General features: G+C 45.4%; 1 protein-coding gene across 3 annotated transcripts in view; it reads left to right on the plus strand.

Annotated features, from left to right (window-relative positions):
• Positions 1-16,727, plus strand: part of TBX5 (T-box transcription factor 5) — a 99,097-nt gene that overhangs the window by 68,895 nt on the left and 13,475 nt on the right. For all 3 annotated transcript variants that reach the window (XM_081175290.1, XM_081175289.1, XM_081175288.1), the window contains exons 6-8: positions 8,051-8,203; positions 9,219-9,310; positions 15,120-15,346. In XM_081175290.1, the coding sequence (XP_081031416.1) occupies positions 8,051-8,203; positions 9,219-9,310; positions 15,120-15,346 (472 nt within the window). The remainder of the gene's footprint in view (positions 1-8,050; positions 8,204-9,218; positions 9,311-15,119; positions 15,347-16,727) is intronic.

Raw genomic sequence — 16,727 nt, forward strand, 5'->3', positions numbered from 1 at the left:
CTAACAAGATGTCCTATCTAATAAAGCTGACATTATACATATTGTATTATTTATTGGATTTGGCGTTTATAAAATAATGAAGTAGAAACAATGTAGGAAATTACTGTTTTATATGTTCACTTGGTAAGAAAGTCTCTTGATTTATCTGTGCTTCCACTGTTCTTTTATTTTCTTTCATGTACACCTCTACACATATTGCTTGAAGTCTTATTTCTCAAAGGGGAATAATAGAATTGTAGAGTTGGAAGGGAGCACGAGGGTCATCTAGTCCAACCCCCTGCAATGTCTGAATCTTTTGCCCAATGTGGGGTTCAGACCCACAACCATGAGATTAAGAGTCTCATGCTTTACCAACTGAGCTATCCCAGAAGCATGTTCTAAGCCTCCAAATGCCCTGGGAATTATTCTTATGCTCAAGCCTCAACCTAGGGATGGGGGGGGGGGGAGAGAGAGAGAGAGAGAGAGAAATTGAACTGCATTCTCATTTAAAGGGGAACTGACTTAATTCACCCTTTCTGACATGAGACACAGCCATCCTCCAAAATTTGCACTTTTCTGAATGTTGAGATGTTCTAGCCAAGTACAAAAATGCATATATTTGGGTAAGGTGCATGGAAGGATGCATTATGTTAGTGAAAAATAACATGCAGCAATGCATTATATTTGGGAATGCTGTTTTGCAAAAGTGTGTCTTTTAACCAAAATTGCATACAAACATGTTGCACATTAGGATAAGTTCACACAAAAATGCTGATACATTTTCTGACATTAAAAAAAATATCTCAAATTGATGTGGAAAACTGAATTTAAATTAAAAAAGGAGAGAGAGAAACAGAGAGAAACTGAAATTGACAAATTCACCCACTCCCTACCTAAAACACAGGTCTCTTCTAATCTCAGATGGGTGAAGGCAGAGGGAGACTGTGATATTTTTCAACAATGAGAGAAAGCTCCTCTGTGTATGATCAGAGACAGCCTGTACTGCATTCTTATCATCCAACCATATATTGATTACTGTCCTTTCCCAGCACTGAAAACAGGTTGCTGTGGACAGAGGCGTAGCAAGGTCAGGTGGTACCCGGTGCAATTTTTTTTTGGTCAACCCCCCCCCCCATTGCAATTTTTGGGAACGCTGCCCAGAGTTGCTGACCATTTTTTAGGGAAGGTTGGCCATGAAACAGATACAGCGTGGGTGCCAGTGCTGCCCACCGATTGTGAAAATCCAACTGCCTATCGCATAAAACCGCCTGCTGGGGATGTGTGAATGCCACCCGCCGGGGCGGGGGGGGGGGGAGGAAGAAGGCTGATCGCTGGCGATATTTGCATGATCAGTGGCCGTATTTTTGTGATGGTCGTGCCAATCGCGAAAATCCGCCCGCCGGGCGTGGGGAGTTTGTCACCCCCCTAGGCGTGACACCCAGGGCGAACCGCACCCCCCTTGCGACACCACTGGCTGTGGAGTTGTGGCCTGTGGAATCGCAAAATAACAGAATTGGAAGGGGGCCTCCAAACTAGTACAGTGGTACCTCGGGTTACAGACACTTCGGGTTACAGACTCCGCTAACCCAGAAATATTACCTCGGGTTAAGAACTTTGCTTCAGGATGTGAACAGAAATCGCGTGGCAGCAGCAGGAGGCCCCATTAGCTAAAGTGGTACCTCAGGTTAAGAGCAGTTTCAGGTTAAGAACGGACCTCCAGAACGAATTGAGTTCTTAACCTGAGGTACCACTGTACTCCAGTCTGGTGCCCTGATTAAGTACAGGACCTGTTATTCAAGATAGAGCTGCAGCAGCTCTGACAGCTGGTGGTCCAGCATCTTCTGAAATATCCTCAGTGAAGGAGAGCCCACTGTCTCCTGAGGAGGTCTGTTCTGCTGTGGAACCACTCTTCCTGCTAGGAGGCTTCTGCTGATGCTCAGCTAAAATCCCCTGCAGTTCTAGTCTCTCCCTCTAGAGCAGGCTTCCTCAATCTCGGCCCTCCAGATGTTTTGGGACTACAGTTCCCATCATCCCTGACCACTGGTCCTGCTAGCTAGGGATGATGGGAGTTGTAGTCCCAAAACATCTGGAGGGCCGAGGTTGAGGAAGCCTGCTCTAGCGTAAGGGAGGGCATTTTTCAATTGAGGTCTACATGCTTTTGCTGCCTACTGTAGACTGCCAGAGCAGCAGCAGCAGCAGAGAGAGAGCATTAATGCTCAAATTCTTTCCACTAAGCTGAGGCTGACAGCTGAAATGCCAAGGGATGGGCGGCTGGGAAGCCTGAGCCAGGAAGGTGTTTAACAGTGAATAAAGTTGGTCTTAATTTGATGGAAGTGTGCTTGATGCATCTTGGTGGCAGCCGCGCCCTGTCAACAGTTGGCTCTAATTGAGCTCCGGCTGCACAAGTGGTGCCTGCAGACACGTGGAGGGGAGATGTGAGATGAAATGGGAGACAGCAGCGCCTTGTAAACAAGGATCTGTACAATGTGCTAACTGATCTAGTAACCTACATTGAAGTGCAGCCGCCCAGCCCAGGTTACAGTTTGAATTAATCCTCATGCCTCGCTGGACTGACATCACACACACAAATACACACACACACAGAGAGAGAGTATTCTAGTCCGGGATTAATTTTAGCGGTGCATGTCTTGGACTTAGCTTCAGAACCTATTTTTGGTGTTAGTCCTTAAGGAGGAATCAGAGCATGTACAGAATGCCTCCTCTGCTCCTCCTCCTCTTCTTTTTTAAGGGTTGCAATCCTAAACTTATATATGAAAGGATTAAGGTCTATTGTACACAATGGGAATTGTTTCTGTGCAAACATGCATGGGAATGTGTTGTGATTAATTATAACTTGCTTCTAAATTATCTTCGACTAAAGGCGGCATTTTCTAGTTAGTTGTATGCTGTGCCTTCTCTTGTTATAACCTTGAGCAGTGCAATCCTATAATGTCCTTTCAGAAGTCTGACCTACTGCCTGACCCAGGGACTTACGTGCAAGCAAGCAAATGTGTATAGGATTGCAACCTTTTTTTAAAACGCTTTGAGGTTTTTGAAGTTTTCCCCTAACAATCAAGCAGTGTATAAATCTTATGAAATAAAGAAACAAACCCGAAACATTGAAGAATCTTGTGGCACCTTTAAGACAAATGTATTATAGTATAATAATAATAATAATAATAATAATAATAATAATAATAATAATAATAATAAATTTGTTAGCCGTAAACATGCGACAAAACCTTTCATTGGCTTTGCTGCAATAGACGAGGGTGAAATCTACACACATATAAAAAATGTTGTGAAAATGTTGGTTTTTTAAATTTTTTTTGAAAAATATATTGAATTTCCCATAGCTCACTGTCGCCATCAAGTGTCACATTTGCATATTGCACTTTACAGCACACTTAAAATGTTTTATTTGCAGCTGTATAGCTGAGTCCTAAGGCAGCTAGCCCTCTGGAAACAGTTACAACCTTAGCCTTAAACATTTAATAGCTAAATGGCATGTTTGCGTGTGAAAGACTACAGTTAAGGAAGCGTGATCCTTCTTTTAAAATATTTAGATATCGCTGTCAGTCAGAATAGATTCCAGGGCAGACAGCAAACCTTTACAGCTATATCAACCAGACAAAAACACAAACTAGAAACAAGCTGTAGATTCATGATAGAAAGAACAGAAATACTTAAATTGCTTGAGGTTTGACTTGGTAGCCACTGCAAATATATCTCTCTATACGAGGTGTGGGGAACCTGTGACCAATGGAAGCCAGTCCATTAGGACACATGAAGAACTGCCCCCCCCACAGCCCCATTCTGCCCTCAGCCACTCTCCATCTGCTTTCCTTGCTGGTTATACCCAGATCAGGCCCAGGGCATGCCTGTCAGCTTCATCTTCCACCTTAAGTCTCAGTGTTGCCTTTGCAGAACTGAGCAGGGAAGAGGATGGGGTCAAAAATGGACTTAGTTGGCTCTGCCTGTTACTGGCTGTGGCGCCACCTACAGGTGGGCTCCTTGTCTTCTGCCCTACCGGTCCCAATGAGCACCAGCCATCACTGCCTGTGGTGTTCTGGATGCCGTTGGAGAACAAATCCCACCAGCCCCAGGCAGCATAGAGTTGTAGCTCGACAATACCTATATCCTCCAACTCTTCCTGAGGACACCACTTCATGTTGTAGGAGAGAGGTTTGACATGTTCAGTGCTTTCATCTCCTGGAGACAAGAACAAAACAACCTTCCAGTGTGGTGTAGTGGTTAAGAGCAGTGGACTCGTAATCTGGTGAACCAGGTTCACTTCCCCGCTCCTCTACCTGCAGCTGCTGGGTGACCTTGGGCTAGTCATACTTCAGAGAAGTCTCTCAGCCCCACTCACCTCACAGAGTGTTTGTTGTGTGGGAATAAGGGAAAGGAGAATGTTAGCTGCTTTTAGACTCCTTTGGGTAGTGATAAAGCGGGATATCAAATCCAAACTCTTCTTCTTCCCTGCACATAGAAAGCTAGCATGTCCTGGTGAGGGACGTTCTTCCTGGATGTGGCAGTTTTCTTTGTGCAATGAGACTGATAGTTGGCTAAGTTGGCTAAGGGATGCTGGGAGTCCATCAGCTGAAGATCACTGATGTAGTTAATACTAAGCTAGATGGACCAATTGTCTGACTCAGTATAAGCCAATTTCATATGATCTTCACTAGGGTGTGAAGCATATTTGAAGAAGGGCCATAGCTCACACGTCTAGCAATTCCTTGGCATGCAGTCTCTTCAACTGGTGGGCTGTGGCCTGATTCAAGGTGGGTCACAGCAGGAGTGCTACCACCCTGCAAATGTATGGTGAAAGATTAAGAAATTGGTACTCACTGGTGGAGGAAGAGGCATGCAGGGTTGAAGACTTTGATAATCTTTGGTTTCCCTTTCTGGAATCACATTAGCCGTGATTCCTGCATCGCAGGGGGTTGGAGTAGATGACCCCTGAGGGTCCCTTCCAACTCTATGATCATTTCTCTCTCTCTCCCCCCTCAACTCCTAGCTTAGGCTGTGGTGGGGGATGTGAAAAAGGCTGTTTCTTGAAGAATTTTATATGGGCATGGATAGCTCAGCTTGTTAAAGCATGGTGCTGATAATGCCGAGGTTGCAGGTTCGATCCCCATACGGACGGCAGCATATTCTCGCATTGCAAGGGGTTGGATGATCTTCAGGGTCCCTTCCTATTCTACGAATCTATTAGTCTTTCTCCCCCTCCCAACTCTGCGCTCTCTCTCTCTCTCTCTCTCTCTCTCTCTCTCTCTCTCTCTCACACACACACACACACACACACACACACACACACAAGAGAGAGAGGCTCCTGGCTTGGGGTGGGGGACGCGCAAAGGGCAATGGGCGCTCCGAATGGGACGCCCCTTCCCACTGGGCCCAACCGTCTCCCTCCCTGCCAAGCGGAGCCCGCGCTCCACAACAATGGGAAGCGGGGAGGCGCGCGGGCGGCCCCCTCAATTAGGAGAGCCGTAATGAAATTAAAAACCATTAGATCGTTCACCGTTGATGTCTGCGGCTCTCCGGGATGTCAGAGCCGATTTGGCTAAACCCCCCGGATGAGAGCGGCTTTGCGAGCAGCCCTGACGTCCCGAGGCCCCTGGCTGGCGCAGGCCCCGCGGGGCAGCCTGCGTCTCCCTGTCGCCAGAATCGACGGCAATCATTGTCAGGAGGGAGGAGGAGAAGGGACGGGCGGGCGGGACCGATACGCTCCCCGTCTCCTCCTCCTCGCCCCTGGAGATTAGGCTTTGGGGAGCGCCGGAGATCTGCGGGACTTGGGTCGGCTTGGAAGGCTGGGGCCGGGTGGGGAGAGGCGCTCGGGAGGTCCTTCCGACGGGCACCCCCCCCTTCGGCATTCCTTTCAAAGGACAATGGAGAGATGGAGGGGAAGGATGGGAGGAAGAGATGGGGTCAGGCGCCCTGGCGCATTCGTTAACCCCATGCCAAATGCCCATCCTGCGTTCTGGCCTTCGCTCTCCTTTGGTCAATTTCCCCCTGTTCTGTTTTGTATGTGTGTGAGAGAGTTATTGTTGTTACTATTATTTTAACACGGAAGCAAAAAATTCTAAAGCAACTACCTAGGAAGAAAGAAATGAAAACAGAAGCCTTTAGCAAATTGTTGTTGTTTTCGATTTTTTTAATATTGTGTTTCAATATTAATGCTGCATTTTAATTGTTGCAACCCACCCTGGGACCTTAGAGTGAAGGAAGGCAATAAATTGTAATACTGATGATGATAATAATAATAATACTTTTGTTCTGGTTTTTATTATATGTTTTGTGTTTTTATCTTGTATTTTTATGCTGTGAACCACCTTGAGATCTGAGGATGAAGGGCGGTATACAAATTTTAATAATAATAATAATAATAATAGGTTGTATCTAATGTTAGTCCTGCTCTGAAATTAACAGAATGCATGACTAACTTAGGTTTATTAATTCCAGTGGCTCCAGCTGAGTAGAGCTTAAATTGAATACAACACAGTGTAGAAGAATAATACAAGCAACCACAAGCATATATTCTGATGCAGTTACATATCAGGAGACAAAGGGAAACAGAAGCCTTTAGGACATATATTTATGTATTACTCAGACATATTCACAAGCAAACACTCTGATGCAACAATGTACCAAGACAGAAATGAAACCAAGGCTTTAGGAATCCCCTTAAACGAAATGCCTGTAGGTGGTATTCAGTGCCAATCTTACTCAGAGTAGACTCATTCAGGTTAGTGGACATGACTGGTTTAGGCTCATTAATTTTGATGGATTTACTCGGAATAGGACTTAGTTGAATACAATCCTGGGTGAACAGGAGTGATTTCAGACTCCGTTGCCTGATGATGTCAATGGGAGTTGCTAACTAGTTACTACTTAGGCAAGTATTTACTATTATTTATTTGTTTCTTTACTCATACAAATGGCCCAGAGCAACTCATGAACACCATAACAGTGGTTCCCAAATCTCACCGCCCCCCACAAATCACTTGAAGATTTCCTAGGGTCTTAGCAGACTGCTTGATGATTTTTCTCCCTGTTATAGCAATTGTGCTAGATGCTGTATGGCTTTTAATTTCATCTTAGTTGTTTCTTATAAATTATATTTTGATTTTACTACACTAGGAATCCCACAGAACTGCAACTGTAACACAATACAGGAAAGAAAAGAGCCAATCAAAATGCAATTAAAAACCACTGTGATTATTTTTTTAACTGGGAAGACATGCTGTCTCCCATTTTCTGCTATGAATCCAGGCAGACCCTCTGAATGATAGCTGGTGGTCTGTGGACCACAGTTTGGAAAACCCTGGTTTATCAAATAATGCCATTAATGGTGGCTTTCTGCATGGAGTTTCTTCACAGGGTAACTTGTTTTGCACCCCCCCCCCCCGCCCCAGAATTTGCTGCATTTCCAATTCCCCAATGTATCCCCAGTTAGGGTATTTGTTGTGCTCTGTCTGATGCCAGAAGAGAAGACTATTGATGACTACTAATTCAGCCAGCTGGCCCTGGTGATTATCTAATGCTTATTAGATGGATTTCCCCTAAATTGATTTCTGAACTTTGAATTTTATTGTTATTTATGTTTTTATACTGTATTTTATGCTGCTTCTACAATTAAGTGTTTTAAATTTGTTGTTAGCTGCCCTGAGCCCGGTTTTTGAACCGGGAAGGGCGGGGTATAAGTACAAATTTATTATTATTATTACTACTAGGCATGGCTATGCTCTGCCTCCACAATACCAGTTGCTGGAAACTGTGGAAGGGGGGAAATAATAGAATTCTAGAGTTGGAAGGGACCCTGAGGGTCATCTAGTCCAACCCCCTGCAATGCAGGAATATGCAGCTGTCCTGTATGGGGATCGAACCTCCAACCCTTGCGTTATCAGCACCATTCTCTAACCAGCTGAGCTACCTTGCTTACTGGTTTCCCACAGGCATGTGGTTGGCCTCTATGGCAACAGGATGCTGGGCTATATGGGCCATTGGCCTCACCCAGCAGGTTCTTCTTATGTTCTTACAATGTCTCCTCCTCCTCCCCTTCTAGATCATCCTCAACTCCATGCACAAATACCAGCCCAGACTCCATATCGTCAAGGCGGATGAGAACAATGGGTTTGGCTCAAAAAACACAGCCTTCTGCACCCACGTCTTTCCAGAGACGGCCTTTATCGCTGTGACGTCCTACCAGAATCACAAGGTAAATGATGGTGCCTTTGGAAATATCTTCTTGGAAATTGGAACATGGCTGAGCCAGAGTCCAGCATCCTCCTCTCATGGTGGCCAACCAGATGTCCCAATGGGAAGCCCAAGCAGGACCCAATCCCAAGAGCATGCTTCCTTGCTGTGGTTTCCAGCAACTGCTACTCAGAAGCATTACTCCCTCCATCTGTGGAGCAGAGCATAACCATCATGGCCATCAGTATCCTTGCCCTTCATAATTTTTTCTGCCTTGAATGTTCCAGCATTCAGCTTCAGCGAATGCCCATGATTGCACATTTTCACGATATGTGATGCTGCAATGCATGATTGTTTTTGTTTTAAGAAGGCTTCCTTTTTGTTTTTAGGACAATCTCTTTGGCCCAGGTGATGGATTGTCATCATCATCATCATCATCATTTTTTATTATTTGTACCCCGCCCATCTGGCCGGGCCTCCCCAGCCACTCTGGGTGGCTTCCAACAAAGATTAAAAATACATTAAAATGTCACACATTAAAAACTTCCCTGAAGAGGGCTGCCTTCAGATGTTTTCTAAATCTCAGGTAGTAGTTTATCTCTTTGACATCTGATGAGAGGGTATTCCACAGGGCGGGTGCCACTACCGAGAAGGCCCTCTGCCTGGTTCCCTGTAGCTTTGCTTCTCACAGTGAGGGAACTGCCAGAAAGCACTGGACCTCAGTGTCTGGGCAGAACAATGGGGGTGGAGACGCTCCTTCAGATATACTGGGCCGAGGCCGTTTAGGGCTTTAAAGGTCAGCACCAACACTTTGAATTGTGCTCGGGAACGTACTGGGAGCCAACGTAGGTCTTTCAGGACCGGTGTTATATGGTCTTGGTGGCCGCTCCCAGTCACTAGTCTAGCTGCGGCATTCTGGATTAGTTGTAGTTTCTGGGTCACCTTCAAAGGTAGCCCCACGTACAGCGCATTGCAGTAGTCCAAGAATGAAGAAAGCCCCACCCCCCGACTATCCTCTTTCTGCTTTCTCTTTTCAGATCACCCAGCTCAAGATCGAAAACAACCCCTTTGCGAAAGGATTTCGAGGCAGCGATGATATGGAGCTTCATAGAATGTCGAGGATGCAAAGGTAAACATTTTCACAATGTATAATGAGCTGGGAACCCTAGTCAGCCTGAGGTCACATTGCTCCCTGAGCCAGCTTCTGAGGGTCACATGTCTGTGGTGGGTTGGGCCAGAGGGAAAAGGGGCGGAGCCAATAGGTTAGGGCAGTGCTTCTTTTCTAAAAAAAATGTTTAAGGGTACTCTCATTTTCCTACTCATATTGAAATGCTGCCCCGCAATGAGGCCAAACTTAGATTCACAAAATGTTTAGGGGTATGCGTACTGCTGTGTCCCCCCAGAAAAAAGCACTGGGTTAGGGTCCACCCACACTTCCACTTGTCCCATGCCTAGAAAGCACTGGTCTGGAAAACCCCTCTTTAGTGCTAAATTGGTGTGAACCCAAGTTGCCCTTTGTTCTGATTGACCGCTAAAGAGCTGTTTCCACTGGGTGAAAGCAGAGGGACAACAGGAAGTCTGGACAAGCCCTTAGCTTCTACAGATGCTATATCCTGCATCTAGGAAAGCAAGACGCATTGTTGGAGTGGAAGGATGCATCCCAGCCAGACAAACACATTTGCTGAAAAGAGCCTGCTGGATCAGGCCAGTGGCCCACCTGATCCAGCATCCTCTTCTCACAGCCAGTAGCCATTGACAGCCTGATCTTCCATGAGGTTGTTTCTTTCTCTTTCAAAGACATCCAAGGTGGCAGTGAGTTCTATAGTTCGACTATGCACTGCAATCAGGGACGCGGACTTAGAAAAAATATTGGGGGGGCCCGGGAAAGCTCATGAATAATAAATAAGCTCATGAATATGCAAATAAAGTGGCTCCGGCCCTAAATAGGGCAAGCCACGCCCCCCCAGCCAGCCGATTGGCTGGCTGGGAGGTGTGGCCAGTCGGGATTCCCCTGTTCTCGCAGGATTTCCGGCAGTGCCTCCGATTAGGGCGCGCGGCTGGCTGGCTGGCGAAGGAGCAGGTGAGGAGGAGGCGGGAGACGGCGGCGGCGCTCTGCTGAAAGGGCGCCCGCCCGAGATTATTGGGGGGGCTGAGCCCCCCCAAAAATTTTTTTGAGGGGGCTCGAGCCCCCTCAAGCCCCATGGAGTCGGCGCCTATGACTGCAATGGAGAAGTCCTCTGTTGTACAGTGGTACCTTGGGATAAGAATTTAATTCGTCCTGGAGGTCTGTTCTTAGCCTGAAACTGTTCTTAACCTGAAGCACCACTTTAGCTAATGGGGCCTCCCGCTGCCGCCGTGCCGCCAGAGCACAATTTCTGTTCTCATCCTGAAGCAAAGTTCTTAACCCGAGGTACTATTTCTGGGTTAGCGGAGTCTGTAACCTGAAGCGTCTGTAACCCGAGGTACCACTGTATCTGTCCTGATTCTTTCAACATGCAGCTTCATTTGAATGTCTGTGTTCTCATGGTATGAGAGAGGGAGAAAAAAACTTTCCTCTATCTGCTTTCTCCATGCCACGCACAATTCTATCATGTCGCCCTCTTTCTTGCCTTCTCTCTAAACTGAAAAGTCCCCAATGCTGTGGCCTTTCTTCAAAGGGTGCCACTAGATCCCCTTGATCATTTGGAAGAATATCCCTTCGATAGTCAACTGAGTTTCATTTTCTTCATAAATTGGAGACAGAATTCATTGTGACTTAATTGGACACACAATTCTGCCTTTACAAATATCTCTCTCTCTCTCTCTCTCTCTCTCTCTCTCTCTCTCTCTCTCTCTCTCTCTGTGTGTGTGTGTGTGTGTGTGTATGTATGTAATGGATAAGGCTCCTAAAATATGAACAGTTTTTTTTAAAAATTATGAACAGGTGGTCATCTCCAACTTCAACTTGCTGCCGACATAAATGTAACAATGAGATTCTGGATGCGACATGCAAAGGCAGCCAGGAGTCTTGGCTCTCAGACTGTGCCTCTTTTTCTCAGACAGAGAAGAGCACATGTTTCTAATCGGCGTAAATGCTCTGTCTTCCCTTGTATATATATTTATAGGTCCTGATCATTTCCCTTTTCTGAGAGGGATGTTTTTGTGAGATGATAGCCATGCTCAGGACTTTGTCAGCACAGCTGGGAAACGTATGAGGAGAACCTCCTTTCCCCTCACCGACTAATTCTGCTAAATATGCCTTGAGCGCAGTCATGGGGAAGGGCCATAGCTCAGCAGTAGAGAATCTGCCTTGCATGCAGAAGGTTGCAGGTTCAATCCTTGGCATTTCCGGGTAGGGCTTGGAAAGTCTTCCTGTCTGAAATTCTGGGAAGCCTCGGTCTGTCATTGTAGACCAGGGTTTCCTACAACTCTCAGCATCCCTAGCTAGCAGGACCAGTGGTCAGGGATGATGGGGGCAGCAGTCCAAAAACAGCTGGAGACCCATGTTTGGGAAACCCTGGTGTGGACAGTACGCAGCTAGATAGGCCAATAGTCTGACTTAGCACAGGGCAGCTGCCTATTTATTTCAGTCCTTTACTCAAAACAATGTGTACTAGAATCTGACATTCATTTTTGGGGAAGGAGGCGATAGTGTACAGTGGTACCTTGGGTTAAGAACTTAATTCGTTCCGGAGGTCCATTCTTAACCTGAAACTGTTCTTAACCTGAGGTACCAGTTTAGCTAATGGGGGCCTCCCGCTGCCGCTGCGCTGCTGCCACACAATTTCTGTTCTCATCCTGAAGCAAAGTTCTTAACCCGAGGTACTATTTCTGGGTCAGCAGAGTCTGTAACCTGAAGCGTCTGTAACCTGAAGCGTCTGTAACCCGAGGTACCACTGTAATGAGTAGAACACCCACTTTGCATTCAGCAGGTCCCCAGTTCATGCCACAGCATCTCCAGGCACGACCATGTGTGTTCTCTGGAGAGCTGCTGCCATTCAGTGTCGACAGTCCTGAGCTGGAAGGCCTGACTCTGGCAGCTTCTCCCACAGCTGGGGCATGGCCTTTGCTTCCAGAAAGCTGCCGTATTACCAGGCATGCCCTCTTGCCCCAGCAGTTGAGGGGGCTGGCACCACACGATGTACAACGGGTCACACACATGTCGTGCTGCTTGCACAAGTGACATGTGCACATATCACTGCAGATTATTGAGGGCCCTGCCCCCTCCTGGAAAAAAATTGGGGGTCCTTGGTCCCACCCTAGATGGTACCCTTGCATATTACTGACTCAGTCCCATTAGTACGTTTAGCTCAGTATTCTTGACACTGACTGGCAGCAGCTATCTGGGATTTCAGGCAGGGTTTCATTCCCAGCCCTGCCTTCAGCTGATGGAGATTGAAGCTTCAACCTTCTGCATGCAAAGTGGATATTCTGTCACTGAGCTGGAGCTATTCCCAAAATAAAAACCAAAGTAAAATTGGAAAAAGGAACTTAGGAAGCTAACTCACACAGATTCAAGCCCATTTAGTTCAGTACTTCCAACACTGATTGGCAGTGGACACGCAGTGTTTCAGGTGAGGAATTTTCCCCCACCGTACCTGGAGATGCTGGGGATTGAACCTGGGACCTCCTGCATGCAAAGCAGGTGCCCTGCCACTGAGCCACAGCCCTTCCCTGCTTCTTGGCAAGAGACCTGCCACTATGCACTGAGCCACGTGGATCTCAGATGGAACCTAGCATTGGCAGGCGGGCAGGCCCACTGTCCATATGGGACTGCTTACTCAAATATAGCACCCCCGTCCAATGTGGGGGAGCCCTAGCAGGCTTTCCTGAGGGTAAGCAGTGGGCCTGGGGGTAGTAGCACTATTGAGTGGTTGGGAACCACCATTTCAATTTCCCACAATCCCCTCAAGCCATTTATCTTCCTGAGGCGAAGGACAAGATGGCACCATGACCATCCCATGTACAGAACCTGAGCAGACTGGCAGATGAATCTTGTTGCTATATGCACAATGGGGTTGTGTCCCCCACCTCATCTGAAGATGGCATTGTAGGACAGGCACACATAGCTCTGACCTCATAGGGAATGATACAGCCAAGAGGCCACCGCCTACCGCCCCTGCCACCTGAAGCAGTTGCCTCACACTACCTAATGGTAGAGCTGGCTGTTTATGGGACATTTCTGTGGTGGCTTCCAGCTGCAGCTGCCTGCTACTGATTGAAACACTGTATTACTACTACTACTACTACTACTACTACTACTACTGCTGCTGCTGCTGCTGCTACTACTACTACTATATCATAGAAACATTGAGTTGGAAGGGACTAGAAGGAATCTTTTACACAATGTGTATCAAGCCACTCTAAACAACCCTGGCTTTTCCTGAATTATGTTCACAGTGGTTTAATATTCAATCCCTTTTCCCAGGGAGCTCTGGGAATTATAGCTCTGGGAGGGGAACAGGCATCCCCCAAATAACTCTCAGCACCCTTTTTAAAATATATAATTTTAATTAATTTTTTCTAATTTACATTTCAAAATATTCCTTTAGACAACCTTAAATCAATGACTTCCCTTCTTCCCTTCTTCTCTTCTGGTGGTTCATTTTGCATACCATACACCCCTGCATATTTTAAATGAACTATACCATTCAGTAATCCATTGCTACATCCTTCAAAACTTATTTACACTGTTGAGTTTATCTTAATGCTACCAGCGTTTTTAAATAAACACAATTTTCACCCATATATTCAGTAAAACATTTTCCAGTCTTCTTTAAACGTATGTTCTTCTTGTTCTCTTATTCTATATGTTAAATCTGCAGGCTGTGTATATTCCATCCATTTATGTTGCCATTCTTCTTTGGTTGAAACCTCACTCATTTTCCATTTTTTGGCTAGCAGTAGCATACATAAATAATCTTTTTTGATACCTGGGAATTTCGCTCTGAATTATCCCCAACAAAAAAGACTCTGGTTGTTGTTTTTTTTGGGAAAGGTACTTTTAAACATTCTCTCCCCCCCCCAATTCATTATATATCATTTCCCAATACTCTTTTACCCTTTTACAAGTCCACCACATATGGTAAAACGTACCCTCAACCTCATTACATCTCCAGCACTTACCTGATTCGGACTTATACATTTTAGCAAATCTACTTGGAGTTAAATGCCATCTATAAATGAATTAAAATGATAACTCTCAGCACCCTTAACAAGCTATATCGTTCCCAGGATCCTTTGAAGGAAGCCATGACCATTTAAAGTGGAATCATAGTGCTTTAAAGGTATAGTGCAGACAGGGCTGGATTTAGGTTTGATGAGGCCCTAAGCCACTGAAGGTAATGGGGCCCTTTATATGTCCAGCTGTCCTTTGTCAACAACAAATTATCGCTGCTTTTTTGTGTTGAATATATGCTATATGGTAATTTACGGACCTAATGCTGTTTTAGGGGTTGTTTTTAAAAGTCTGGAACGGATTTTGCATTACTTTTTGCATTACTTTCTATGGAATCCATTTTGTATTGCTTTCTTTGGAAAAGCACGCCTTGGTTTTGGAAGGCTTTGGTTTTGGAACAGATTTCCGGAATGGATTAAGTTTGAGAACCAAGGTACCACTTTATATAGAAATGAGCAAACCAGTGATATTTTAGGGAGCAGGCTAGCAGGTGGGGCCCATTACTTACATCATAGGAGCCTACACAACACAAAACACTGTTGCTGTGTGTAGGTTTTATTTCATTTGTTTTTTATCTTATATTTTGGAAATGTACATCCAGTTGTTTTCCCTTTAATTTTTTGGGGGGTTCCCAAGAGAGTGGGGCCCCAAGCTATAGCTTGTTTAGCTTCTACGTAAATCCGGCACTGTAAGCTTACTATAAGCCAATCCAGAAGGAGCAGGGTATACTGAGTGCAGATAGAGCATAAGTAACTGATGAAAACATTGCCTGTGTTTTCAGCAAGGAGTACCCAGTGGTTCCCAGAAGCACCGTCCGGCAGAAAGTGGCTTCCAACCACAGCCCTTTCAGCGGTGAGAACCGGGCGCTGCCTGCCTCTTCCAACCTCGGGTCTCAATTCCAGTGTGAGAACGGCGTTTCCAGCACTTCGCAGGACCTGCTACCAGCTGCCAACTCGTACCCCGTGTCGCAGGACCACAGCCAGATTTACCACTGCACCAAGAGAAAAGGTCAGGCCCTTTGAGCAAGAGAAATTAGGTTCGCTTTCCCTTTAGAGGCAAATCTATCCAATTGGCACTCCCCCAAACAATACAGGAATCAAATTGCAGTTGCCCTTTCAGAGCCGTACTTCTCTGAATTTCGCAACACAGATTACCCAAGCAAACAGTGTTCACAAAGATGCCTGGGTTAGTACTCAAAACAAGGAATATTTTATGGAAAATAACATACAAAAAGGCATTACATTAGGGGAAACTGCTTGCGAAAACGTGTACGTTACTCAAAGATGCATGCCAAAATTAAATTATCTACTGTATTATTTTATTATTTGTTAATCTTATTAGTAGCTCTTTTTTTTTTACAAAAGTAATTCAGAGTGACTCACAACAAGAAATATGCAACATACCGACATCAAAACCAGCATGAAGAAAAACAGAGAAAAACACAAAAACGTGTTTATTAGGAGAACTTCTCACTAAAAGGGCAAATTTCCATGAGGATTTCTTAAATATAGTAAACAAGTTGCAAATTAATGCAGGAATGTAGAGAAAACCCAATATTAGGGAAAAAATGAGAAACCAATAAAGACTGAAATGGCTAGATCCCTCCTTCTTTGGATGGCAGAGAGTCCTTGGCATTTATTTATTTCTTGAGTCCATGTTACGGATCTCTTCTCCCTGTTTAATGACTACAGGGATGGCTCATGATGGCTAAAAACAGGAGGAGAAATTTGGTTTGTTTTGTCCTTTGAAGTGAACCTATCTAATTTGTGCTTCTTGGAACAGTATGCAAACTGAAAATTCACACTTCTCTGAATTTTGCAGTGCCATTTCCCAAGCAGTGGTACCTCAGTTTAAGAACAGTCCTCTTTAAGAACGATTTGGTTTACGAACTCTGCAAAACTGGAAGTAGTGTCCCGGGTTTGTGAACTTTACCTTGGTCTAAGAACGGAAGCCGAACGGTGGAAGGGCACCGGCGGCAGGAGGCCTCATTAGGGAAAGTGCTCCTCGGTTTAAGAACAGTTTTGGTTTAAGAATGGACTTCCACAACAGGTTAAGTTCGTAAACCGAGGTACCACTGTATTGTGTGCAAAAAATGTGTGTTTTAGGGAAAAGTGTGCGTACAAGTGCACACGTATCAGGGAAGATAATGTACAAAAATGCATTTTGTTAGAGGCTGTCTCGCTTGTCAAAATGTTTTCGTTAGGGAAAATTGCAGGCCGATTGCATAGCAAAACAATAATTGCATACAAAATTCCATACAATTCCCAAACTCCATACAATTCCGACCCATCCCAGAATTTCCCATTGCATGTCATTCTAAAATCCCACACAGTTGCATACAGTTCTTTGGAAGTTCCTTTGCATACAAAAACCTACCCTTCCGATGGGT

This window comes from Podarcis bocagei (genome assembly GCF_964188305.1).
Source record: "Podarcis bocagei genome assembly, chromosome: 16".
Lineage (NCBI taxonomy): Eukaryota > Metazoa > Chordata > Lepidosauria > Squamata > Lacertidae > Podarcis > Podarcis bocagei.